Source organism: Astyanax mexicanus, chromosome 25 (genome assembly GCF_023375975.1).
Source record: "Astyanax mexicanus isolate ESR-SI-001 chromosome 25, AstMex3_surface, whole genome shotgun sequence".
NCBI classification, from domain to species: Eukaryota; Metazoa; Chordata; class Actinopteri; order Characiformes; family Acestrorhamphidae; genus Astyanax; species Astyanax mexicanus.
This window is the reverse complement of record NC_064432.1, coordinates 26115201-26142918: the sequence shown is the minus strand read 5'-3', so window position 1 is coordinate 26142918 and position 27718 is coordinate 26115201. Positions and strand designations below refer to the sequence as shown.

Sequence of the window (27718 nt, the reverse complement as noted above, 5' to 3'; positions counted from 1 at the left end):
TGTCGAGGTGACACTACTTGTTGTTTTTCATGAAAATATTGATTTAGGCCACTAACAAACACACACACACACACACACACGCAAATACATCCCATATATCCTCTTTTACACACATTTCTCCAGCGCTGGCTGTGCCAGAACTGTTGGGACAGGCTCTGAAAGCTCTGAGGGTCTTTGGCTCTAAACCGCAGGTAAATATTTGCGTAGGCCGGCAGGTTCAGGGGGCAGCGGATCTGTTTAGACAGGCAGGTTATGTAAGTAGAGGCTGTTTAGGACACATTTTATGCTTTTTCTGGGAGGAAGTTCGGTTCCAGCTGCGGCGCGGCCAGAAATAAACTGATTTCCACAAGGAAACCAGAAATTATAAATTCAATTAAACGTCCAGTGAAAGCACACAGTGACTGGAGTGGAAGGAGGAGCAGCAGGAACTCTGTTTTGCTGCTTTAGGCAACATTATTTCATTAAATATAAGAATTATTTGCTTCAATGAGTCGTTTAGATGCCCCTCCCTTATTGTGACATCACAATAAGGAAACATGCATTAAACCCAGCAGAGTCCCACCCACTAGATCGGCTCAAGAATCGTTTCAATTTCGTTCTGTTGGTTGAGAACCTCAGACAGTACACAGCAGGATAAGCCAACAGACTTCTTTTGAGGGAGGGATCTAGACCTACACCTATACCTATACCTTTTTTGGTTCTGGTTCTGCTGTAGAAACACTATGAGTTATATCATATTTAACATGTGGGTCTATGCTGGAGGAGATCTTTCACCTCCCTCTGTCTAAACTCATCAGGAACCAGAGAAACGGAGAGAAAGCTCAGACAGGATGTTGGCAAACATGAAGGAGGTAAAGTTTCCACAACACTGAGGGGTCAGGACTTCAGCCCTGCACCATATTTCCTAAATAACCAGAGTACAGACCCCTACAGTCCCTCTGAACCCGGGAATTAACCCTTACACTCCCTGCTGTAACACTGCTCTACATCTACTGCAGATCAATTCATATCACAAAGGACCAAATTATACAGATCCACTGATCTCAATTCAGCTCCATGTCTAATTTATCTCTTAAAACAGAACAAATGCAGTAATTAAATGTTTCGATAAGCTTTAACTGATAAGAGTTCGCTCTCTGTGTCTCTAAAAATGTGTAAACACATCAGATAAAGGACAAGACAACAGCAGTACTCTACATACTGTACATCAGATCATTATACATTTAAACATATACATATATTAAATCACACATTTAATGACTTCAGCAGAGCCACACAAAAGCAATACAAAGACGGAAGAGATTGATACTAAATATTAGAAATAAATATTAATACAAAAACAAATAGTATAAATCATAAAAAAAATTTTATTAAGCACTTATTCTACATTCCTTGTATCAGTATTACAATAAAACATATATATATATATATATATATATATATATATATATATATATATAAATTTTGATTAAAAGATGGTCACATATAAATTCTATAATATAATTTGCTACTTTGAAAAAAAAAAGAGAGCAGTTAAAAATGACGAGTTTCTTTGATTTTACCAAATTGGAATATTTTACCAAACCTCTGGAATATAATCAAGAGGAAGATGGATGATCACAAACCATCAAACCACCAAACTGAACTGCTTGAATTTTTGCACCAGGAGTAAAGCAGCATAAAGTTATCCAAAAGCAGTGTGTAAGACTGGTGGAGGAGAACATGATGCCAAGATGCATGAAAAAAAAACTGTGATTAAAAACCAACCAGGGTTATTCCACCAAATATTGATTATTTCTGAACTCTTAAAACTTTATGAATATGAACTTGTTTTCTTTGTATTATTTGAGGTCTGAAAGCTCTGCATCTTTTTTGTTATTTCAGAAATTTCTCATTTTCTGCAAATAAATGCTCTAAATTACTTTACTAAATTATTTTTATTTGGAATTTTAGAGAGCTAAAATATAAAACATATTTCTGGTTTGTTAATTATTCGACAATGCAGGACATTTTTAAAATTATGTGAAAAAAAAACGTGGCAAATATGTTTAACTTTTTGAGTAATCTGAGAAATATGAGGTGAATTTTACACTCAAAATACAGTCAATTTACACACTGCTGTCCCATGACTTTTGGCACAGCCCTGTCCAATTACGTGTCGACAGCTTTGATATTAAAAACAGAACAGAGTTAGGAGTAGCTTTTCCTCCTTCCATTAAACAAGAAGAAATGAAAGAAGAGTGATTCGCTCTCATCTGTTCAGCGAGTCAGTTCTCAGGGTTGCCAGGTCTCACACGCTCCTGTAGCTGGTAATCCCCCCGGCATGCTAAGTGAGTTTAAGAGGCAGCTGTCTCCAGCAGGAAACGCTAATCTCTCTCAGGCTCTGGCAGGAAGCTCTGACTGGCACTCCTCGTTTCAGAAAGCCGTGTCAGTGATCATCTCCAGCTGAGAAGCTGAGAATTCACCCCCCTGGAAGCCCGGATGACTCTACTGCACCTAACGCTGGATATAATCATTATTATTTTATCAGTTAATCCAACGATTATTGCTTTTAATTAGTCAGATCTAGCAGCTAAATGGGGAGGATTGGCCTATAGATAAATTGGGAGAAAATAGGATAAACTTGAATTTAAAATATTAACTTTGGGGGAGCGGACGCACTTGCGAGTATTAATTGAAAATACATGAATAAACGAACAAAGAAACAAGAAACTGAAACAAAAGAAACCCGAAGATCGTAGAAAACAATGGGAACAATGTACGTTAAAAATGCACAACCACGAACAGGAGAAAACAGGTACAATAAGACTACAGTATTTACACAAACGGATAAGGACAGGAAACAGGAAACACCTGGGACACCTAAAATGGATTACAACAGCAGTTCATAAATCAGTAGTTGCTCCCATCACCTATTCTCTAATCTCGGCCATCATACTGTACTTTCACCTAAAATTAAGCGCTGAATTGCAATGTTATTAGCAACTATCATTGACAATTTAGTTCCATTGGCTCCTGTTGAGGCGTGGGTGGGATGTATACAGAATATATATTAGGCAGCAAGCGAATAGTCAGTTTCCTGAGTCTAATGCCTAATGCAGACCAGGTTAAGGAGGTTGAGGAGGTACGTCTTTTTTGATTAGCTCCATCTGCTACTCTACGAACACAAAACATCTCAAAAATCTAAAAAAAAACATTGCCAACACCTGGGACCTAAAAAAGGGGCGGAGCCATAAATGAACAGGTGAGCAATAGGGGAGGAGACACAGGATTAACACAGGGCTCATGCAAAGGGGAAATAAACACAGTGACAGACAAGAGACATTGATATATGAATTGTAAAAAAACGAGTGTGGTACTAAGGCGAAAGCGTCTTCGTAAGTTTACGAGACGTCTTCGCAAGTTTACTAAACTCTCAACCAATCATAGGCTTTGTTGCATAGTGTCTTCGGCCATGGAGTTCGCCCAGCTTCCATGTGCACAATATCCCCAGCTGTTCGTTTTCTCAGTGATTACGCCACACTGTTCGCCAACGCAACGCAAACCGTAAAAAAACGCTTCAGCTACTGAAACCCCAGCAGAAACCAGAGCAAACCCTGGTCTGCGGAGCTCCTTGGAGGCCTCTCTCTTCAGTGAGACTTCACCCCTCAGCCCACAGAGCTCCCTCTCTCTCAGAGGAGGGAAAAGAAGGGTTGATAACGAGTAGAGGAAACGGTACGGAGAGCCGGAGGAGCCGGAGGAGCCTGAAGCCTCGCTGGAACAAGGTCCACACTGTGAACTCCAGCCCTGCTGCTGGACTCGGGTTACCCCCCGGTGGGGCTCGGTGGGAGGAGACGGTGGTTCACAGAGTTATACAGTCATCCAGAGTCCTGAGTCCTGAGAGGGGAGAGGCTACGAGGCATAGCTAGGGAGAAGAACGCTAATCAAGACCAGGTTAAGAAGGTGGAGGAGGTTCCTCCATGAGATGAGCTCAGAGATTAGCTCCATCTGTGATTCTACCAAAGCAAAAGGTCTCAAATCGTTGGTCGTATAGCCGTTTTTATCCCTCAATTGTTCCCCGTTTTCTACAGAAAGAGGATATTAAGGGTAAACACTGATTACGACAGCAGTTCATAAATCAAGTAGCTGCTCCCATCTCCTATTCTCTAATCTTGACCATATACTGTACTTTCACCTAGAAGAAAGGAATTGATAGATTGCAATGTTATTAGCGACTATCATTGACAATTTGTTTCCATTGGCTCCTGTTGAGGCGTGGGTGGGATGAATATATTAGGCAGTAAGTGAATAGTCAGTTCCTGAATTTGACATGCTGAAGCCACAAAAATTGTTGGTAATATAGCCAATTTTTATTCCCTCAATTGTTACTCGTTTATTACAGAAAGAGGATATTAAGAGTAAGCATTACCATACCATTTAAACCGCTGTTAACTACATGACTAACATGGATTACGACAGCAGTTCATAAATCAAGTAGTTACTCCCATCTCATATTCTCTAATTTCGGCCATCATACTGTACTTTCACCTAGAATTAGGTGCTTTATTGCAATGTTATTACTGAACAGCATTGGCAATTTGTTTCCTTTAGCTCCTGTTGAACTGTGGGATGTATATATTAGGCAGCAAGTGAATAGTCAGTTCCTGAAGTTGACATGTTGAAGCCACAAAAATGGAGTCCTGAGTCTAATGCCTAATGCAGACCAGGTTAAGGAGGTTGAAGAGGTACGTCTTTGAGATGAGCTAACAGATTAGCTCCATCTGCTACTCTACGAACGCAAAACATCTCAAAAATGTTCAGAAGTTTCAACAAAAAGGGGACATTGAGGGTAAAACATTGCCAAAACTTTAAAACCACTACTAATTAAGTGACTATCATGGATCATCTGGATGCACCTACTCTTGTCAAGAAGTGGGATCTACATATCAATCAGCATGCCACTTTTTTGGAGGTGACAGCAGTTCATAAATCAAGTAGTTGCTCCCATTTTCTATATAGCAAGACCTTGGTTTAGTGTTGAGATGACAGAATTATAGAGAATGTGGACGAGCATCGTCCTGCTGGAATACTCCACTGAAAGTCTGTAATGAAGTCCTGCTTCAGCTCTCTGGACCAGAAAACCTACAAAGAAATCCACAGACCAAGAAATCACACATTTGACCGATTCCGACCTACAGATTATAAACTAATCTACATTAAAGTAACCTTAATTAATTGCTTTACCTCGTTCCCTCATCAGAACTGTGCCGGGGAGCCATCTGTTCCCTCAGTAAGACTCTAATGGGATTAAGGGCGGCACGTTCCCACTGGGTGAAGAGTTCCTCGGCTCTGAAGTTTCAAAGCAAGCTGTGATTTTTACAGATCACGCCGTGGAGATCCATCAGAGCCAAGGCTTCAGACTTTAGGAAGCTTCATAAAGGGATTTATTAAAGGATAGATGCCTGATGGAGACGATGGACATCAGACTGACCCTGAAACATCCGGTGAAGATCATACCATGGAGGAACAACAACTTCAGCCTGGTGGAGAAGGAAGCTCCTCTTTCTGAGCAGGCAGAGATCTGCGTTGGAGTCTATCTGCTGCTCTTAGGTAGGCTGTGGATCTTTCTGAATGGTAAAAACGGCAGATAAACTACAAACAATATTTCTCCCAAATTCCAAATAAAAATAATGTCATTTAGAGCATTTATTAATTGCAGAAAATGAGAAAAAAAGCGGAGCTTTCAGACATCAAATAATGCAAAGAAATATAAACAAGTTCATATTTATAAAGTTTTAGGAGTTCAGAAATCAATCAATATTTGGTGGAATAACCCTGGTTGGTTTTTAATCACAGTTTTTTTCATGCATCTTGGCATCATGTTCTCCTCCACCAGTCTTACACACTGCTTTTGGATAACTTTATGCTGCTTTACTCCTGGTGATAAAATTCAAGCAGTTCAGTTTGGTGGTTTGATGGTTTGTGATCATCCATCTTTCTCTTGATTTTATTCCAGAGGTTTTAAATTTGGTAAAATTAAAGAACCTCATAATTTTTATGTGCTCTCTTAGTGGTCTTTTAATTCTTTGGGTTAATAACCCTTGGGCTAGTAACCTTTGGGCTAATGACCTTTGGGCTAACAACATTTGCGCTTTGGACACTTTATCATATTTTACTAAACTAAAAGTCCATTTTATGTGACTAACATGGATCATCTGGTTGCATTTACTCTCGTCAAGTAAGAAGTAGGATCTACAAATCAGGCAGCATGTCACATTTCTAGAGGTGACGGCAGTTCATAAATCAAGTAGTTGCTCCCATCTGCTATATAGCAAGACCTCTGGGCTAGTAATCTTTAGAGAAGGGAAGTTATAATCTGGATAGGCTTAATTCTTAGCAGTAAACCCTTAAACCTTCTTTAACACTTTTTTTTCTGGCTCCATTTACAATTTTAAGCAAATTAAACTTACACCTCTTTTACAGGTATTATTAACACATTAATTAAAACGGAATAAATCTAAATGAACTGATTTCTCCTCTCAGGTTTGCTCTCCTGGGTCGGGAACAGTATCGTGATCCTGGTTCTGTACAGACAGAGACTCGTCCTCCAGCCTACAGACCTCCTGACCTTTAACCTGGCCATCTCCGACGCCGCCGTAGCCGTGTTCGGATACTCCAGAGGAATCGTGGAGATCTTTAATGTGTTTAGAGATGATGGATACGTCACTAAATGGATTTGGACCTGCCAGGTAAGACAGGACTCACAGTTTAGTATGATGATGGTCTCAGGACATCATCATCATCATCATCATCATGTTTGTCATCCTGAGACTTTCATCATTATCATCATGTCCCCATGTGCTGAGACCATGATGATAATGGTGATGATAATGGTCTCAGGACAATACATGGTGATGATAGTGGTCTCAGGACAACACATAAGAATAATGATGATAATGGTCCAAGGACAACACACGGTTATGATAATGGTCTCAGGACAACACATACTGATAATGAAGATAATAGTCTCAGGACAATACATGGTGATGATAATGGTCTCAGGACAACACAATGATAATGGTCTCAGGATAACACATAAGGATAATGATGATAATGGTCTCAGGACAACACAATAAGAATGATGATAATGGTCTTATAATGGTCTCAGGACAACACTACCTGATAATGATGATAATGGTCTCAGGACAACACTACCTGATAATGATGATTATGGTTTTATGACAATACATGGTGATGATAATGGTCTCAGGACAACACATAAGAATAATGATGATAATGGTCCAAGGACAACACACGGTTATGATAATGGTCTCAGGACAACACTACCTGATAATGATGATAATGGTCTCAGGACAACACTACCTGATAATGATGATAATGGTTTTATGACAATACATGGTGATGATTATGGTCTCAGGACAACACCTGATGAGGATGGTGGTTTTAGGACAAAACATGATGATGTCCTCAGGACGGTGGTATTTCAGAACAAGCATGCATGATTATGATGGTCTCAGGACATATCATGCAATCAGACAATGGTCTCAGAATATCAAAACATGACAAGGATGTCATGATTTAGGGACAAGATACACCTTTATCATGGTCTTAGAACAAAACATACGATGATGTTCTCAGGTAAACACACATGAAACACTAATAATGATTATATCCTAAGAAGGGTGGTCAACTGGTGGCAGGTTTCAGGATACCTCCACCACCATGTTTAACAGCTGATGAGCAGTTTCTGCTTATTCTCATGATGCCATTAGATGTTAGAAGTTTTATATTGACATTATATGTTTTATAATGTCTAAAACTGGCTAAAACTGACCCGTCAAAGACCAAATGTAAACTGCAACTTCAGCTAATTCAGCTAATTTAGCTAATTTACTTAATTAGACGAATACAAGAATATCCATCTGGGATTTGGATTAATCTTTAATCAGATTACAGTATTACTGCCTTTCTGGGGACCCCAGAGCACCACTACTGCATACAAACACAATTCATCTAAAACCTTTAAAGCACCTAACACACACACACACACACACACACAGTTGTTTAACGCTACGCTAACCGCAGGGCGATTAGCAGCTCATTAGGTATAATGGGGTATTACTGTGTTGTGTTTAGCTGAGTAAGCAGATGACTTTCAGGTCAATATATTTGATATTTTAAGGGTTTTTAGTAAAATTATCCAGACTGTTAGAAGTGGAATTTTCTGTGATTCAGTTTTTAAACCTGAGGAAAGGATTAGGAGGCAGAGCTTTATGTGTTTTTATGAGTTAAGGTTTGGGTTAAAATTCAGTGAAGGAAATAATTATTTGATCTTTGCTGATTTTGTAAGTTTTCCCACAGATAAAAGACATGAACTTATATATATATATATATAATTTTAAGGGTAGATTAGTTTTAACAGTGAGAGAATAGCAAAAATAAAATCCAGAAAATCACATTGCATTTGTATGCTATGGTGCTGCTAAGTGGTTGCTATGGCATCTGTGGTGTCTGCCAGAGTGCTGCTAAGCAGTTGCTAAAGTGTTGATTTAGTGTCTGTGTTGGTTGCTAGGGTGTTGCTAAGGGTTGCTAGGTGTTGCTATGGTGTCTGTGGTGGTTGGTAAGGTCTTACTAGGTAGTAGCTAAGGTGTTGCTAGGTGGTTGCTTAGGTGTTGCTAGGTAGTTGCTAAGGTGTTGCTTTACAAATTAGAAAATACACAGAGAAGTCAAATAAAAAAAAAAACATGTAAAAGAATAACAGTAAAAATGGAAATAAAAACTAAAATAAGAATAAAGCATGAAGAGAAGTCAAATAAAAAAAACATGTAAATAACAGTGAAAATAGAAATAAACTATAAAAATAAGAATAAAGAATGATTGATAAAACAAAGAGAAGTAAAATTAAAAACATGTAAAAGAATAACAAATAATTGGAAATAAAAACTAAAATAGGAATAAAGCATGAATAAAACATGATTTAAAAATGCCGTTACAGGATAAAAGTGGGCGGAGCTGCAGTTGTTTTAAGCTGAGCTGCAGACCTGATCAAACCTGTAGGTTTTCAGTCTGGATTTAAAAGTTAATCAGAGTTACCAGCCTCAGAAAAGAGTATTTTGGTCTGTTTAACACTTTTAAGTTATTAAATTATTCTCTGTCTTAACTATTAATTCTCTATGTAGGTAAAAATGAAATATTAAAACACTGAGTGATCAGTAAGTGGATGGTTGTAAATATCCAGCGCTTGCTGTTATAAAGCAGCTGTTCTCAGCCTGCAGCTGTGAGACGGGGAGATGTTTATATAACAGGTTTTTACACATATTTTTACATATTTTTGGAGAAAGAGACTTTTTTTAAAAGTGCTTCCAGGCCTGTAAAACAGCAAGTAGCTGCAGGAACACTGACTGTACTGTGCATCACCAACACTCACAATGTTCACTAGAGGAGTTAAAATAACGCATTAACATTTACAAATAACCACATACCAGCTCTAGAAAAAATAAGAGAGCACTTAAAAATGATGAGTTTCTTTTATTTTACTGAATTAAAAACCTCTGGAATATAATCAAGAGGAACCAAACTGAACTGCTTGAATTTTTGCACCAGGAGTAAAGCAGCATAAAGTTATCCAAAAGCAGTGTGTAAGACTGGTGGAGGAGAACATGATGCCAAGATGCATGAAAAAACTGTGATTATAAACCACCAGGGTTATTCCACCAAATATTGATTATTTCTGAACTCTTAAAACTAAGAGGACATGCCCAGTATGCAAAAAATGAAAAAAAAAAAAACAAAGAAAGAAAGAAAGAAAGAAAAAAGGAAAAGAAAGAAACACAGTGAGAAAGAAAGAAAGAGAAAGGTTTAAAAACCAGCAAAAAATTAAAAAAGGAAGATAGAAAGAAAGTAAAGAACAAGTGTGAAAAACAAAGTGAAAAAGAGAGGAAGTGAAATTTTAAAGGAAAAAAGCAAAAAATTAAAAAGAAAAAAGAAAGAAAGAATGAAAGAAAAGAACAAGTGTGGAAAACAGAGAGAAAAAGATAGAAAGAGAAAAGTTATGAAATGAAAAAGGCAAAAAATGAAAAAATGGAGAAGAGAAAAACGAAAGAAAAATGAAAGAAAGAAAATAAAGAACAAGTGTGGAAACCAGAAAGAAAAAGATAGAAAGAGAAAAGTTAAGAAAGGAAAAAGGCAAAAAAATTAAAAATGGGAGAGAGAGAAAAAGAAAGAAAGAAAGAAAGAAAATAAGAAAGAAAGAAAGAAATATGAAAAACAGAGTGAGAAGGAGAGAAAGTTTTAGCATAGAATTAGCTAAAAATATATACATCTCTAAAGGATTTTATTAAATATAGTTTATGGTAAAGTTTATAGTTAGAGAGGGGAACAGGTAACAAGTGCTATTTTTTCAGTGTTCTAATTAGTTTTTATCAGTGTTTTTAATTATATATCTTACTTTTACAATTAGGTAAGTGAACAAGACACTATGCTTAATAATAAAATATATTTTAAAGTTACTTTGTGTGCACATTTATGCATGTAATTTCCTGGAACAGAAATGGCACCAGTCCTGCTTGTGGTTGCTAAGCATAGAAGTGAGAGGCTTTAAACAGCTAAACCACTCCCCTCTGATTGGCTGACTGCCCTCCAGGAAGGTTGGTGGGTCAAGTTCAGTTTGTGGAGGGAACCAGATGGTGCATGACGCTCACGATTTCACAAGCGAACACTCAACACTCCGTTTACTGGGTTCACTGGGTCAGGATACACCAGACTACACCCTCAGGGAAGAACTGCAATCTAGAACACCTTAGCAACCACTGGAATACTCCTAACGACTCCACGGCAACACCTTTGCAACCCCTTGGCATGGCAACAATCTACAATGCAACCGATTCCTGTATATTTGCAATAACTTGTATGGTAAATAACTGTGTAACAATGTTCCGTTGTAAACCTGAACAATGCAATGCATCTTGGGATGCCTCATGCATATAATTTAAGAGACTTACCAGAAAACTGGTGATTATTAAAACATATTTTCCCCAAGAATGTATTGTTGTGTTGTGAGACGAAACACCAGCCAAGAACTCACCATTTTACCCAATTATAGGCTGTAAAAAGTAACATTAGGGTCCTATTTTACTGATCTGTGCAAGGTGTACTTTTCCCGACGTTACGATAGCAAAGACACACTTACTCGCCCCCTAAATCAAGCTGCACATTGCGCAGTTGACGACTCGAAAATACATTAATCACAATACAATCATTAACAGTTTTCTTTATAAACATTATATTATTTCTCTCTCTATCTGTTTAGGTGAATGGTTTTATGACCTTGCTCTTCGGTTTGGCCAGTATGAACACTCTTACCATCATCAGCATCACCAGATACATCAAAGGATGCCACGCTAATAAAGGTAAGAGATGGACATAAATGAACTAGGCTGTTTGCAGTACCAGAATACGATTTACTAAGATTCTAACCTTTTTTCAGACCTCCTGGATGAGTTCTTCATGCCCTTTTGGAGTAACTTTGTTTAGTCGGCCGGTCACTCCTGGGAAGGTTCACCAGTGTTCCATATTTTTTCTCCATTAGTGAATAATAGTGAATCACTGTGGTTCTCTGGAGTCCCAAAGCTTTAGAAATGACTTTATAACCTTTTCCAGACTGATAGATAAAGAGTCAATGACCTTTTTTATCATTTGTTTTTTTATTTCTTCAGATTGGAGCATAGTGTGCTATTTTTTGTTGAGATCTTTTATCTGCTGTTGTCAGACAGATTCTATTTAAGCGATTTCTTGATTCTACAGGTCTGAAATTGAACTTAAGTTTTCTAAAATGCATAAGGAGATTGAATTTAACTCCAGTGTAGTGAAATATGATCATGAGTGTGAAGTTCCTGAATATAGCCCTTTTAGCTAATGCTCCCAACAGATTTTTGGTAAGAGTGGGTGGTTAACGGGACTAAAACAAGCAATTTTTGGTGGGAGTGGGTAGTAATGGGACTAAAATAAATGATTTTTGCCGGAAGTGGGTGGAAACAGGATTAAAACAAGTGTTTTTTTTTTTTTTGCGGGAACAGGTGGTAACAGGATTCAAACAAGCCATTTTTGGTGGGAGTGGGTAGTAATGGGACTAAAATAAGTGATTTTTGCTGGGAGTGGGCGGAAGCAGGATTAAAACAAGTGATTTTTGGTGAGAAATGGACTTGAGTTGTGGTGAAACATGATAACGAGTGTGAAGTTCCTGAATACAGCACTTTTAGCCAATACTCCCAACAGGCCAGAATGGTACCAATAGGGGCATAGCATTAAAAATGTGTTTTTAAGATGTTTTAAACTTAAAAAACTTCAGCTTTTAAGGTGGAAACAAACATTTAAACTAGAATCCAGGTTTAGGTTTATGTGGAGTAGTCGTAGACACCTCCATGAATGAGGTAAATGGAGTTAAAAGCTAAAGACTTTAAAATTAAAAGTGTTTCTTTAATTTTAGAAAGTAGAATAATGTATATGACAAAAAAAGCAAATAAATCTTGTCTGTATTTTTCAGTTTATCTACAGAAAACAGGTTTTACACTGTAAAACACCAGCATTATTGCTACTGTGAGCTGATTGGTTAGTTATCAAGCTGATGCTGAAGATACTGGCGGTAGAGCATGTTTAAAAGGTTTATAACTGGAGTTTAAAACGATAAAAATGATGTCTGCTGTACTAAAACATTTGATATAGTTCTGTGATGAGAACATAAGTACATATATTTTAGTATAAAACTGATCAAACATTTATATTATAACTTTGATTTTACTCGACTTTACATGTTGGACTCACTTTAAGTGCGTGTTCTCCTCTATAGAGATTCACTGGAGTGAAACCACTAGTTCTCATGTATTACGTTTTGGTATTTTCTCGTGATATTAAGCACCAAAGATACCATCAAATGACCATTTCCTCCTCCTACACTGGTATACAGAGGCGCTACACCAGTGTCTCCAGTCCCTCTGCTGACTGGGTGAACTGTGTTCAGACTGTTATTCTGAGAAAAGGCCGTATTGTTCCAGAAAGGCCACAGAGTGACATTCATAACGAATAAAGAATGCCCTACTTTAAGCTTTTCCACGCTGTTTTAACTAATTACAGCGTTGGAGGCTCCGCCCACAGGCCCCGTCTTTCAAGCGCATACTATAATAACACTGAGTTCAGTGTGGTACTGTACCTCAGCAATGATCTCCCATTGGTTGAAGCCCAGGTCTTAAAATCTAGACCTTAAACCCACATTATAAAATGTTGATGTTTGGTTTGTAAGCGCTGCTGCATCGTTGCTAGGTTACCTGTATGTGGTGGATCAATACATAGGGAGCTTAGGTTACAGGGCATTACCGGCTGATAACGGCACTCATAGAACGCCTCTCAGCCAATCACATTGCAGGGTTGTTATAATAACTAACTGTAATATGTAGTATGCATAATAACAGTAATTTACTGTACACAAGCTTGTTTAGAGTAGGAATTGGTCATAAATAAATATATATCTATAATATATGACACTATAATTATGGCCATAGACTATAAAGACTTTCAATGTGAATGAGTGAATTGCAGTTCTCAGCCAGCATGACGTCACACTTCACAGTAAATAAAATGGCAACTTTTTTCACAATTGTTTAAAATCAGCAATTTTTTTTCCACATTAAAACCAGTAGCGAAGATGCACAACACGACAATTAAGCTGCACATCCAGAAGTTACATGACTGACCTGCCCTTTGATGTATTTCCACAGCGTACTGTATAAACAAGAACACCATCTCCATCTCCATCATCTGCATCTGGACGGGGGCGCTCTTCTGGTCTATGGTTCCTCTGCTGGGGTGGGGAAGTTATACAGGTGAGTGTGAATAAGTGTGAACGTTCTATAGTGAACTACAGCAGTAATAAAATCACCATGCTGCTAACCCCGGGCTATCACTGCTGGAGCAGCATTAGCATTAGCCGCTAACCTCACTTAGCGCTAGTTAGCTCTTTCACACTTTCGTTCAGACGTGAGTATAACTTATTTATTCTTAACTTTTATATTTTATTTTAGTTATTTTCTTCTTCTTTATTTCAGTTTTATTTCTTTACTTGTTTTTTTTATATTTTGTACTATTGCTTTTTAACTTTTTTGGATTTTCTTTTATTATTATTACAATTATTTTATTATTATTATATTTTTTATTTTAGTTCATTTATTTATTTGTTTTTTATTGTATTATGTAAAAGTATGTTTCAGCTTAATTTTAACAGTTTTTTTTGTTGTATTAACCTTATCTTCTTTTGATCTTAATTTCCTATCAATTAACCAATTTTTATTATTATTAATTTAATTCTATTTTTATTTTTATCTATTTTATATTTTATTTACTGTTATTTTAAAATGAACAAGTTTAGTTGCTTTGTCATGTCAATCCCTGGTTTGGTAAATGCTCGGCTTGATTGAAAATGAGGTTAGCCGCTAATGCTAATGCTAATGCTCCAGCTTTAGTGGAAATCTGGAAATCTAAGCTTACTGTAGATCAACGGAAGAGAAATCTTTGTAGATTCTTTTGACTTTAAAAGAAAATGTTATTTTTTAATAATTACAGTTTTGTTTACTTAGCTTATCTTAGCTTTACACTGTTCCTTACTAGTGTCTCATAATGAGTCTTATAGTCCAGCTAATGTGTAGCGGTTAACTCTGGCTCTTCTCCAGACCGTGGATACAGTACCTGTGAGGTGGACTGGACCAAAGCCAACTACTCCACCATCTACAAGTCCTTCATCATCTCCGTCCTCACCTCCTGCTTCATCATCCCCATGATGCTCATGCTGTTCTCCTACAGCTCAGTTCTTCACACAGTGAAGGGCAGGAACGCCATGACGGCCGACGGTTTCTTCTCTGAGAGACAGAGGAAAGTGGAGAGAGATGTAACCAGGGTGAGAATTCAGTTATAACACAGTGATATTCCAAAAATCATAAAGGAACACATGAGGAATCATGTAGTAACATAAAAGTGTTAAACAAACCTAAATACTAAAATGTTAACTTGAGGCTGGTAACTCTGATAAACTTATCCTGTGCAACAGAGGGAACTCTTGCTCTTAGCATTACATGTGCCAGTCGTCATTCCCTGTAACAGCCGGGTGAGCTCTGACTTTGGCGTGTTCGTATCTTAACAGCACAGCACTTTTGTGCATCTCAACAGAGGAAACTGAGCTGCTGGTTCACGCTGTTAAGATTTCTCTCCTCATTTAAGAGAATAGTAATGTTATTTTATTCTTTATTCGGTTTATTGTTGAGTTAAAAGCTGGATTTGTGATCTTGCATGGCTAAGATGGGTTTGTACTGTTGTAATCAGTCAGTGGCGCACCTGTATACTTTAAAGAACACACGAGGAAAAGACTGTAAAAAAACTCGTAAAACTTTTCCCCCTAACTCAATCTCTCAATCTCTTAATCTCTAGGTCTCCATGGCGATCTGTACGGTCTTCACGCTGGCCTGGTCTCCGTACGCCGTGGTCTCCATGCGCTCAGCCTGGGGTTTAGCCACGCCCAGCACCACCAGCCTGTTCGCCCGGCTACTGGCCAAGTCCTCCTGCTTCTACAACCCCATCATCTACCTCGCCATGAGCTCCAAGTTCCGCAAGGACGTCTCCGCCCTCTCGCCCTGCTCCACCCACACCCGGGAGGAGGTCCATCTCCAGCAGTTCAAACCCCTCAAACCCACAGCTGATCCTCAGCCGGAGCAGGAGAACCACACCAAGCTGGAGGTGGTGGTGGAGGACAGGGACTCGGGGGTGAACAGCCCCACACATACGCCTACTTTACCCAGCAGGGGGGTCTTCCACGTCCCCATCCCACCCCAGAGCAGATCCTCCGGGCTGCCGGAGATGGAGAGCGACAAACTCTGAAAGAATTCAATTTCAGAAACTTGAATAAATCCATATTTGTTACTTGAATTACTTGAATGAATGTTGGGATATTTGCTTATTAATTTATTAAAAAGAGTTTATCCTTAAATTCTCAAATGATTTAAGTCTGTTTTACATAAAATTGGATATTTCTAAACAAGACGCTAATGCTAATGCTCAAGCTCCAGGTTTATTTAATCCCCGCCCCCCCTCTAGAGTCCACCAGTAATCCTGAGATGGGATTGGATAGTTCCAGCCTCCTCAGGCCGTGTTTAGAGAGCGATAGACGGCCTTTGACGGCTCTTCTCGACGTGGAGATGTCGGAGGAGGAGAAGATCTCAAACAAAAGCTGTTTTATCATCATTTGCACACACCTACATGACACTCTTTGAAGCTCCTGGGAGCTTTTTCAGCTTCACGTCCAATCAAAAGCCAGCTAATCAAGCTAAACAAGAAGCTAAACAAACCAAAAAAAAAAAAAGGAGCTGAACTGATATTTTTAAAAATATCTTTGGTTTAATTGCTTTGGGTGCTTTGGACTAAAAGTCCATTTTTTGGGGTTTTACTAGTAGTAAACTATTGCTCAGCTTCACATCCACAAACAAGACAATGCTAAATCACATGCTGTGCAAAAGAATTACAAAAAGTTACCTAAAATGCTTCATAGTTTGGTATTATTTTGGTGCCAAAATGTCAAAAAAAGTATTTTTAAGTGTCTTTTTGGGTGTAAGAACGAATAGCAACATGCTTTGGGTGTGGTGGAGTAAAAACCAAAAGTCTGGGGTTTTACTAGTAGTAAACTATCGCCCAGCTTTACATTCACACACTTATTTCTAAAAAAAGACAATCCAAAACCCATGACGCACATAAAATGACGTAAAATTACCTGAAACATTTCAAGGTTTTGTATAGTTGGGTATTATTTTGGTGCCAAAATGTCAAAAAATAAGTATTTTTATTCTTTTGGGGTGTAAGAAGGAATTGCAACGCTTCAAAGTGTTTTTTTTTTTTTTTATATCTTGGGTAATTTTTGTGAGTGCAGTGGACTAAAAGTCAAAAGTTTGGGTTTTTACTAGTAGGAAACTATCAAACCACCCTTTTTTTTCAACAAGACAATGCTGCATTATAAAAGTCCTTAAATTTACCTGAAACACTTTATAGTTTGGGATTATTTCAGAGCTGAAATGTCAAATAATAAGTATTTTTATGTGTCTTTTTGGCAACATTTCAAAGAGTTTTTTTTTTTACATTTTCAGTTGCTTTGGGTGCTTTGGACTAAAAGCCAAAAGTTTGGGGTTTTACTCATCCAGTTTCACATCCACATTTTTTTTCAACAACACAATGCTAAACCACATTTACATAAAATTATGTAAAATTACCTGAAACATTTAAAAGTTTTGTGTAGTTGGGTATTTTTTGGTGCCAAAATGTCAAAAAACAAGTATTTTTAAGTGTCTTTTTGGGTGTAACTTTTTTCTATCTTGGGGGGGTTACATTTCTTTGGGTGCTTTGAACTAAAAGTCAAAAGTTTGGGGTTTTACCAGTAGTAAACTATTGCTCATCTTTCCATCCACACTTATTTCTAAAAAAGACAATGTTAAAGCACATGTTGCACATAAAATTACGTAAAATTACCTGAAACACTTCATAGTTGGGTATTATTTTGGTGCCAAAATGTAAAAAAAAAATATATATATATTTTAAAGTGTCTTTTTGGGTGTAAGAAGGAGTATCAACATTTTAAAGTGTTTTCTTTATTTTTTTTTTTTTACATTTTTTGGACTAAAAGTGAAAAGTTTGGGGTTGTTTTAGCAGAACCCCTGCTGTTATAGCTGTTGGCTGTGAGTTCTGCCTGTGCTGAGGGTGGGACTGGGAAGGAGGGAGGGAAAGAGGGATGAAGGGAGGGAAAGAGGGAGGGAGTAAACTTTCCCTGAGCTCTCACTTTCTCTCTCTCTCTCTCTCTCTCTCTCTCTCTCTCTCTCTCTCTCGGGCTAATGAACACTGCAGTGTAGCTTCAGTCTCAGTGCTGAACATGAGCTCAGCTCCTCTGGATCTCCAGTCATGCCTACAGGAGCTGTTTACCTGTGAGGAGCTTTAACTGACACACCTGGACTCCCCTCACCTGAGACGGTAGGATTACCTGCTTCACCTGCTGCTGGATACACTGATTAAAACCTATAATAACCTCTTTTCTACTCATTTTACACCTTATTACACCACATTTACACACTTTTTCTGTACAAAATACACTCTTATTTTAATTATTTTACATTTATTACACTTTATTAAATCAATTTAATCTCCAGAATAATATTTATATTATTTATTAAAGCTGTATTTTAGTCAGTAAAGAGTGTTTTAGTGAGTTAAAATCTCTGCAGACTCACTCTTTCCTTATCCCACCTCTATTCAGCCACACGGCCCGCCCCCTTATTCAACACTCTGCCCCAGCTAGCCAGTGTTGAGGCAGTGCTGAGGCGTGTGGGCGGGGCTTGTGAGAGTACAGGTGGGTAAAGGTGAGCTGCTGCTGCTGCTAGTTTAGACTTGACTCTCTCTGGCCTGAAGCAGTTTTTATTTTTCCTGCTGAATTACAGCAGAACACTAATTATACTATTATACTGTATTATACTAACAGAATATACACAAAATAATACATAATAAACACATACACTATATTCTGCTACAGAGAAGCTGCATGATAAAATGATTATTCGGGTTATCCTGAGATGATTTATCGTTTTAAGTCATTTATTCAGGATTTTTGCTCGTTATAATCAGTCACACAGTTGTTATTTTGAGATACAAAGTCATTAAGATACTGAGATAATGTTGTTAGTTACTTTCTAGTTATTTATAAAGGGTTTGTCATTATTTTAAGACACTGTGCCATAATTCTTAGGCATTTTCTCAATATGTGAGATACTGAGACATTTTTACTTTCTAGTTGTTCTGAAGTGTTTTGGGGTACTTTCTAGTAATTTTGAGATTAATTTTGTTCAGAGATACTGCATAGTTGTTTGTAGGTGTTCTGAGGTACTTTCTAGTTGTTTAAAAGGTGATTTACAGTAATTTATAAGGGTTACTGTTTACTATTTTTTTCAATATGTGAGATACTGAGACATTGTTTTGAGATACTTTCTAGTTGTTTTTTTTAGGTGTTCTGAGATACATTCTGAGGTGTTTTGAGTTAATTTTTGGTTGTTTTTAGGTACTTTCTAATTATTTTGAGGTGTTTTTTAAGGTACTTTCTAGTTATTTATAATGTTAGTATTTTAAGATACAATGCCATAATTCTGAGATCTTGAGGTACTTTCTAGTAATTTTGAGGTGTTTTGAAGTGTTTAGATGTATTTTATAATTGTTTTGAGGTACTTTCTAGTTATTTTGAGATGTTTTAAGGTACCTTATGATTGTTTTTAGGTGTTTTGATGTGTTTGAATGTTTATTTTAAGATACTATGCCATAATTGTAAGGTGCTTTCTCAGTATGTGAGATACAGAGACATTGTTTCTTGTTATTTTGAGGTGTTTTGAGGTACTTTCTAATTGTTTGTAATTATTTAAGGCACATTCTAGTAATTTATAAAGGATTTGTCATTATTTTAAGATACTATTCAGTAATTTTAAGGCGTTTCCTCAAAATGTGGGATACAGAGATATTTTTCTGAGATACGTTCTAGTTTTTAAAGGTATTTTGAGGTGCTTTCTAGTTATTTTGAGATGTTTGGGGTACTTTGTAGTTGTTTTGAGGTGTTTTGAAGTACTTTCTAGTTATTTTTTTATTTAAAGGTTTCACAATATTTGAGACAGGCGTCATTGTTTTGAGAAACTTTCTCATAATTTTTAGGTGTTTTAAGCTTCTTTCTAGTTGCTTAAAAGCTTTCTCATTATTTTAAGATACTGTATTTTCTCATTATCTGATATACTATAAGTCACTGTTTTGAGATATTTTCTTGTTATTTTTAGGCTCTTTCTAGTTGTTTTGAGGTACTTCCTAGTTATTTATAAAGGCTTTGTCATAATTTTAAGGTACTAAACCATTTTTTCTGAGGCATTCTCTCAATATGTCATTATTTTGACATACTTTGTAAATTTTGACATAATTACGAGATAGCATGTCCTTGTTTTAAGATTTATTTTAAGACACTGGGTCACTATTTTCAGAAACTAGCCCTTTAGTCATTATTCTGAGATGTTCTTTGATTATTTTGGGGTGGATTCATGTTATGTTTAGATATTTTCTTGTTTTTTTGAAAGGTGAAGTCATTGATTCATTATTTCTAAGGTGCTGTGTTTTAAGTTACTACATGGTTCCTGTAGGGTTTTTTCTCAGTCTGGATCAGTTTCAGGTGGTAACGTCTTGTTCAGCTGGATCTGAAGCTGGACCTGATGGAACTTGTACTGGCTGAAGGTTCGGGAGTGAAGCTGGAGAGCAGTGTGAGGGTCTGTCAGACTGAGATATATAAATACAGAGCTGGAGATGCAGAGACATGTCCTCCTTCTGAGCTTTACCGCTGTAGGAAGGGGTTTCCAGGTCATGAATGTGAGATTTAAAAGCAATTTCTAAAGATTCCAAGTCCTTTTTTTAAGATTCCAAGTCTTTACATTGCAATTCCAAGCAATTCATTTGTAATTCTGAGTTAAAACTTCGTAATTTCAGGTCACTGTTGAGATTTTAAATATATATTTTTTAAGAATACAATTCATTACTTTGAGATTCTAAGTAATTTCTTAAGATTCCAAGTCATAATGTTGATATTTCAAGTATTTTCTAGGCATTCTACATCCGTTCTAGTTAATTTCCACAGATTTCAGGTAATTCAAGTAATTCAAGTCATTGTGTATGATTGTCATGATTGTGAGATTTTTAATACATTTCTAAAAAAAATTAATTCAAACGTTGGCAATCTCAGGTCACTGTTAAGATTTTAAATCATTTTTTAGAATTACAATTCATTACTTCTAAGTCAGAATTCCATAATGTTTTCATAATGTTGATATTTCAAGTCAGTAATTTGAAATTTTAAGTCTTTTCTAGGCATTTTAGGTCATTTACATATAATTCAAGTAATTCAAAGGCATTTCTTAAGGTTCCAGGCCAAAAGTTGAGCTATACAGGATTCCAGATATTTGTCCAAGCAATTAAATACATTTAAGTCATTTTTTTGGATTTCTAGGTCATTTTTAAATATTCCAAGAAGTCATTCCTAGAGATTTCTAGTAATTTTTGAGATTCTTAGAAGTAACTTTGAGATTCTAGAGATTATAGGTCATGACCGTCTTGCTGTTCCCTGTAGTTTAGCTGGGTTTACTGGTGTAGGAAAGTGTTTACTGTATGGATACTGGGTGTGGGAGCTTGTTTTTATAACTGTAGGAGATCTGAGATGTTGTTTAGTGGATGAAGATCTTGGTTTCTGTTTGAAGATGTTCCAGAAGATAATAAAAAAGGATTCTGCTAAATAAAAGAGAAGTGAATGTAGAGTTTCACTGTAAATAAACAGCGCAGAATGAGAAACTCTGGATCTAACAACAGCAACATCACCAGGAAGAATCTGTGCATAAAACACACCTTTAACTATTGCACATGTATTTCTAAACCCATCAACAATCAAAATCCAATTTTAAAGTCATTTCTACGGATTCTTAGTAATTACTTTTAGTTTTAGAGTCATTCATTGATATTTAAATGAACTTTTTTTCAGAATCCAATTTACGATTTTAACTGTTCATGAACTGTTCAATATTCCCACTCCTTTTGTAAGATTATTACTTTGAAATTTCTAGTCTTTTTCTGAGATTACTTTCAGATAAGAATTTATAGTCACTGCTTGAGATTTAGAGTCACTACTATAGAATAGTGGGACCTACTTTAGCGATCTTTAGGCAAAACGTTATCTGTGCACTGTGCAGTTTGATTTAGAGCATGTCAGTGTGTCTTTGCTATCATAACGACGGGAAAAGTACACCTTGCACAGCTTGAAACACAAATGTTGAAATGCAAATGTTATGTACTAATTCTCTTAATTAATCATGAGTGTGTTTTTATTTTTATTTTGGGCATAACGTGAAATAAACCAATCAGAGTGTCTCTTGCTCATCATTTTCTTTAAGAGTTGCTATTGCTATTGTAACAGTGCAGTTACCTGGACGTGTCCGACAAACTCTTCTCAGCAGAGGAAACTGAGCTGCTGGTTGACGCTGTGAAGGAGCTCCAGCAGCTCATTTACGGGAACAGCAATGTTATTTTATTTACTATTCTGTTTATTGTTGATGTAAAAGTTGGGTTTGTGCTGCTGTGTGTTCATGTGTGTGTAATAAGTGGGGGCGTACGCTCTGCTCGGCACAGCGCCTGTGTTAACGAGATAGCGATGAACGTCTGACTGTTAGCGTCTGTCTAGGTTGTATTCAGTCAGTGGAGCTCCTGTGTTTTCTGTTACCAAGATAAACAAGATAAAACTCCAGAAATGTACCTGAACACACCTCATTTCCAGAACACCACGCCCATCAGTGTAGATATATTCAGAAGCTAGACTGTTGGCGAGGTGTTAGATAGAAATGAGCATCACAACGTACCTTCCACAGGGTCATAACCTGTACAGTACAACATGTGCTCAATCAGTAATTACTGAAGATTACTGCTGCTTTTTTCTATTACTGCTTTAGAGTTTAATCACATGTAATCTTCAGCTTTATCTCCTGACCCTGATTGAGCTGGACCTGCGCTGAATCTAGTATGGGAGTGATGAGTAGTGGTCATTAGATTAGAATAATTTTAGCTTTTGTAGCGCACTCCTGCTTCATTATATAATAGTATAGAATGAACTAATCCCAGCTGGAAAAACCCAACTCTACACACACTCTCTGTAAAAACATCCAACATATGAACAGAGAATCTTATATAGTTTATCGTTTATTCAGAATATTACATTTGTGAAAATGCAATGAAATATTCAGTTAATTTCAGTTCAATTCTCTGTGCATTTGAGGCAAAATTCAAAATAGAAATTGGGTAGTGTCTGTATGGGTTACTGTGGTATCTGTATGGGTTACTGTGGTATCTGTATGGGTTTGTATGGGTTACTGTGGTATCTGTATGAGTTACTGTGGTATCTGTATGGGTTACTGTGGTATCTGTATGAGTTACTGTGGTATCTGTATGGGTTACTGTGGTATCTGTATGGGTTACTGTGGTATCTGTATGGGTTACTGTGGTATCTGTATGGGTTGCTGTGGTATCTGTATGGGTTACTGTGGTATCTGTATGGGTTACTGTGGTATCTGTATGAGTTACTGTGGTATCTGTATGGGTTACTGTGGTATCTGTATGGGTTACTGTGGTATCTGTATGAGTTACTGTGGTATCTGTATGGGTTACTGTGGTATCTGTATGGGTTACTGTGGTATCTGTATGGGTTACTGTGGTATCTGTAGGGGTTACTGTGGTATCTGTATGAGTTACTGTAGTATCTGTATGGGTTACTGTGGTATCTGTATGGGTTACTGTGGTATCTGTATGAGTTACTGTGGTATCTGTATGGGTTACTATAGTATCTGTAGGGGTTACTGTGGTATCTGTATGAGTTACTGTAGTATCTGTATGGGTTACTGTGGTATCTGTATGTGTTACTGTGGTATCTGTATGAGTTACTGTGGTATCTGTATGGGTTACTGTGGTATCTGTATGGGTTACTGTGGTATCTGTATGAGTTACTGTGGTATCTGTATGGGTTGCTGTGGTATCTATATGGATTACTGTGGTATCTGTATGAGTTACTGTGGTATCTGTATGGGTTGCTGTGGTATCTGTATGAGTTACTGTGGTATCTGTATGGGTTACTGTGGTATCTGTATGGGTTACTGTGGTATCTGTATGAGTTACTGTGGTATCTGTATGGGTTGCTGTGGTATCTATATGGATTACTGTGGTATCTGTATGAGTTACTGTGGTATCTGTATGGGTTGCTGTGGTATCTGTATGGGATATATATTATCGCTAGAGTAAAACTGGGGTTAAGAAGTTAAAACAGCCTGATTAAAAGTATTGGAGGGGTTAAGTGGGGTTATCTGGATTTAATCACAGTTTATACAATAATTTCTGAATTTTCAATCCTTTACAGCTGTCAGGAAATCAGTAATCAGGGCCAACGTCCACACTGGAGACGACAGGCTGTAGATAGGAAATCAATAGCAGTGAAAACACGACTCTGCTGCTCACAGGGAAGATCTGGCTCGACTTCACAAACTCCGCTCTGCAGGAATCTGGAAGTGTATATATAGCGGCGCTGATTTCAACCCAGCGAGTGGGAAATGATAACCAGGTGCCGGCGGTTGGTAGCCACCGAGGCTGACCACTGATTGGCCGCTTTGGAGGAGGGTGTAGGCGTGATGGATTCACTGGTTTGGGGAATCTGCTTATTGGGTTTCTTTGTATTTAGTTTAATTAAGTGCTTTTATGTGGAAACGTGTTTATAGCTTATTGTCACGAAACGAAACCCTGGATGGAAGCAACTGGCTGGAGGAACAGATTAAAGAGATTAAAGTAGAGTAGAAATCCAAGATATTTCATGTTTTATCTGCTCAAATTCATTTCATTTATTAAATGAAAGACATTATACCTGTTTTACACAAGTTAGAATAGGTCTATGTTCTACACAAAACATGCTCATGACGTTCTTTACACAAAATCCTTCTCACATAAAGAATCTATTTCAGAACAAGCCATTTAAGGGCTCTGACACATTTATACAAATGAGCTGTTACTGGCCACACCCCTCTTTTTCATTGAGCGTTTACCAAACGTTAACGTTAGCTTGTGTTAAATAGCAAATCACAAACAAGCTTGTTTATGCTTAATTGTGATAAATATATAGATAGATAGATATCTGCTGACTCGTCACAGACAGTAGGTACAGATCCCTCCCTCAGACAAAGTCTGCCATTTATTCCAACAAAGATCTGGAATGTACAATGTACAGTTTTTCCACTGTGTGACGGTTTATCCCAGTTTAAATGACACCACTTCTGGACATCTTTTCATTTAATTATAGCACCACTATGTGGAGAAATAAACCAGTAAATTTAGTAAATCTAATTGTGAGGCGAGTCTTAGAGAGTTTAGAGCGACCCTGATTCAATAAAAACAGCCATATTTGAGGCTACGTATTAGTTGTGTTTTAATGATTTGGCAGCTTGGTGCTAATTGAGGCTCAACTCAATTGAGGCTTTTCCCACCATCAGAACAGCCATATTCATAAGAACTGAACATTCCAACATTCCAAAACATCCATCCACCCATCCATCATCCAGTCTGACGCTGGGAAACGTGATCCACGTGAGCCGTCTGGCCTCATATCCTGTGTGGTGTTTGGTTAGCGGCGTTCGGCTCGGCGTTTCGACGCAGCGCGAGTGTTTGTCTTTTAGTCGCTAATTAAGCGAGGAATGCGCTGTGGTGTTTGAAGGTATTGGAGTGGTAATATTTCAGGAGATTATCGGCGTGATAATCCCACTCTGCCCGAGAGCTGTTGCTACTCGCTGACCCGGGAATATCGCTAGGTGGCCCAGGAAATGGGTGGAGATTAGTGGATGAACGTTCACGCTCTGTGAGTTCGTTTCTCAGGGGTTCACGTTCCTCGTGTAGACTTCGTTTGGGTTTGGATAAAGTGTTAAATTAATTTTATGGCCAAAACAGAACTTAAAATATCAACTTTGGGTTCTCTTCAGCACTGGACGCCCACTGTCCAGCACATTTTAGTGTTTTTCTTGCTTCTAGTATAGTTTGAGGATGATGTTACACTTCTATATAGTCTTCCTGGACACCTTAACTCCTAAAACCTAAAACAAACTAGAACTCAATCCAGAAGCCAATCACGCACAGCGTATTCTCAACCGGAAACATCCACCAAACATCAGGAGGATTGCATATGGAACAGAGTGCCAATTTAGAGTAGGAAATTCACATAAAAATGGATAGAACATGGAAACGACACACAGATAGGGACTAGAACCCAAGATCCCAGTGCTGAGAGGGAATGCAAATATGCTAACTTCTAAACCACCTTGTGCACAGCATACTCTCAACCAGAAACAACCACCACCTAGAGGAATGCATCAGAAACTGGTTTATTTTTAGTGGTTTTCTTGCTTCTAGTATAGTTTGAAGATGACGTTACACTTGTATAAAGCCTTTTTAGACACCTTGACTCCCAATAAAAAAACAGAACTCATGCAACTCAGCCAATTACGCACAGCGTACTCTCAACCGGAAACAACCACCAAACATCAGGAGGATTGCATATCTACATGAAAATAGGGAAAACATAGAAACGACACCCAGATAAGGACCTGAACCCAAGATGAACATTGTTTTTTATTCTATAAACTACAGACAACATTTCTCCCAAATTCCATATAAATATATTCTTATTTAGAGCATTTATTTACAGAAAATGAGAAATGACTGAAATAACTTAAAACTTTATGATTATGAATTTATATATATATTTCTTTGCATTATTTGAGGTCTGAAAGCTCTGCATCTTTTTCTTTCATGTTATTTCAGCCATAATCCAGCGAGGATGATGTTTTTGAGTACATTAATGTACTTTGGTACAGTTCTCCCTCGTGCACCTCCTCTAAACCCATACATCACTTTTTTTTTTAGCCGTTTTCAAATTTGAGCTGAGGGTGGACGCAGATAAAATCAGAGGGGTTTAGCTATTGCTATTGTTTCAGTCCAACCATCTAAAACACCTTAGAAACCACCCTATAGCTTTCACTTAATATACAACATAGAAACAACCACACACTTAACAAACCCATCTATGACCTTTCACCCATTTCTTATTTTCAACCCTCGAAACAACTGTATAAATACACTATGAGAAATTTCAAAATTTTTTGCTTTAAAAAATGCTCTAAATGACAATATATATATTTTTTATGTGGAATTTGGGAGAAATGTTGTCTGTAGTTTATAGAATAAAACAACAATGTTCATTTTACTCAAACATAAACCTATAAATAGCACAATCAGAGAATCTGATTCAGAAACTGAAGTGCTCTCTGAGCTGTATATCTTCAGCAGCAGAGCTTTAGCTAATCTAATCAGATCTCAGTGTTTTGACAGCGGATCAGAGGAAGTTCACGCTCCTGAAGCCGATCTTTCAGCAGGATCTGCTGTATCTATTGTTCAGGACTGTGAGCTGCAGGGTTTTCCATTCAGGAGCAACAGCTGAATCATCCTGACAGTCCTGCAGGTGCAGCAGTACATTTTCACACCTACCGTAAAGCAATACCTCCCGTCTTTATGCTCTTTATAACAAGCTGAGACAACATCCTGTTCCTGCCCGGCTACAGGCCTTATCTTATCTCAGGACTTTACACAAGCTCAGACACTTTCTGCAGAAGATACGGGTCCAGACTTTAGAATAAAGAGATTTTTTGGAACGATACATCAGATGTGGCCTCAGCTATTTGAATCCAGCCCTTCCCATCCACACAATCATTTTTAGATAGATGTATCAGTAACATTTTATAATACCGTTTGTTAATATATCATTAACTAATGCTTAATAACTATAATAAGTCATTTTTCATTGTTAATAATGTATTACCTCATGTCTTATTCATGATAACTAATGCATTAATTCATGTTAGTTAGTCAACACTTTATTATCACATACTTTAATAATGTTGGGTTAATCTAACTGTTGTCATTTGCTTGTGTGCTGCAGTTATGCATACGATAATCGTTAAATATTTATATTTAAGTACATATTAGTCTGGATGGTGCTTATGCTTCATTT

The 27718-nt window shown here is 37.3% G+C and overlaps 2 protein-coding genes across 11 annotated transcripts in view; both read left to right on the top strand.

Annotated features, from left to right (window-relative positions):
* Positions 1–5306: 5306 nt before the first annotated feature.
* LOC103040568 (opsin-5-like) lies at positions 5307–16024 on the top strand. The gene is made up of 6 exons (XM_022681582.2): positions 5307–5589; positions 6523–6728; positions 11309–11408; positions 13770–13874; positions 14718–14941; positions 15469–16024. The coding sequence occupies exons 1-6, from the start codon at positions 5445–5447 to the stop codon at positions 15913–15915; spliced, it is 1227 nt and encodes a 408-aa protein (XP_022537303.1). The 5' UTR covers positions 5307–5444; the 3' UTR covers positions 15916–16024.
* Positions 16025–17893: 1869 nt separating this feature from the next.
* vit (vitrin) overlaps positions 17894–27718 on the top strand; it is a 42408-nt gene continuing 32583 nt past the window's right edge. For all 10 annotated transcript variants that reach the window (XM_049472131.1, XM_049472128.1, XM_049472133.1 and 7 more), the window contains exon 1: positions 17894–18045. The gene's annotated coding sequence lies outside the window, so the exon portion shown is untranslated. The remainder of the gene's footprint in view (positions 18046–27718) is intronic.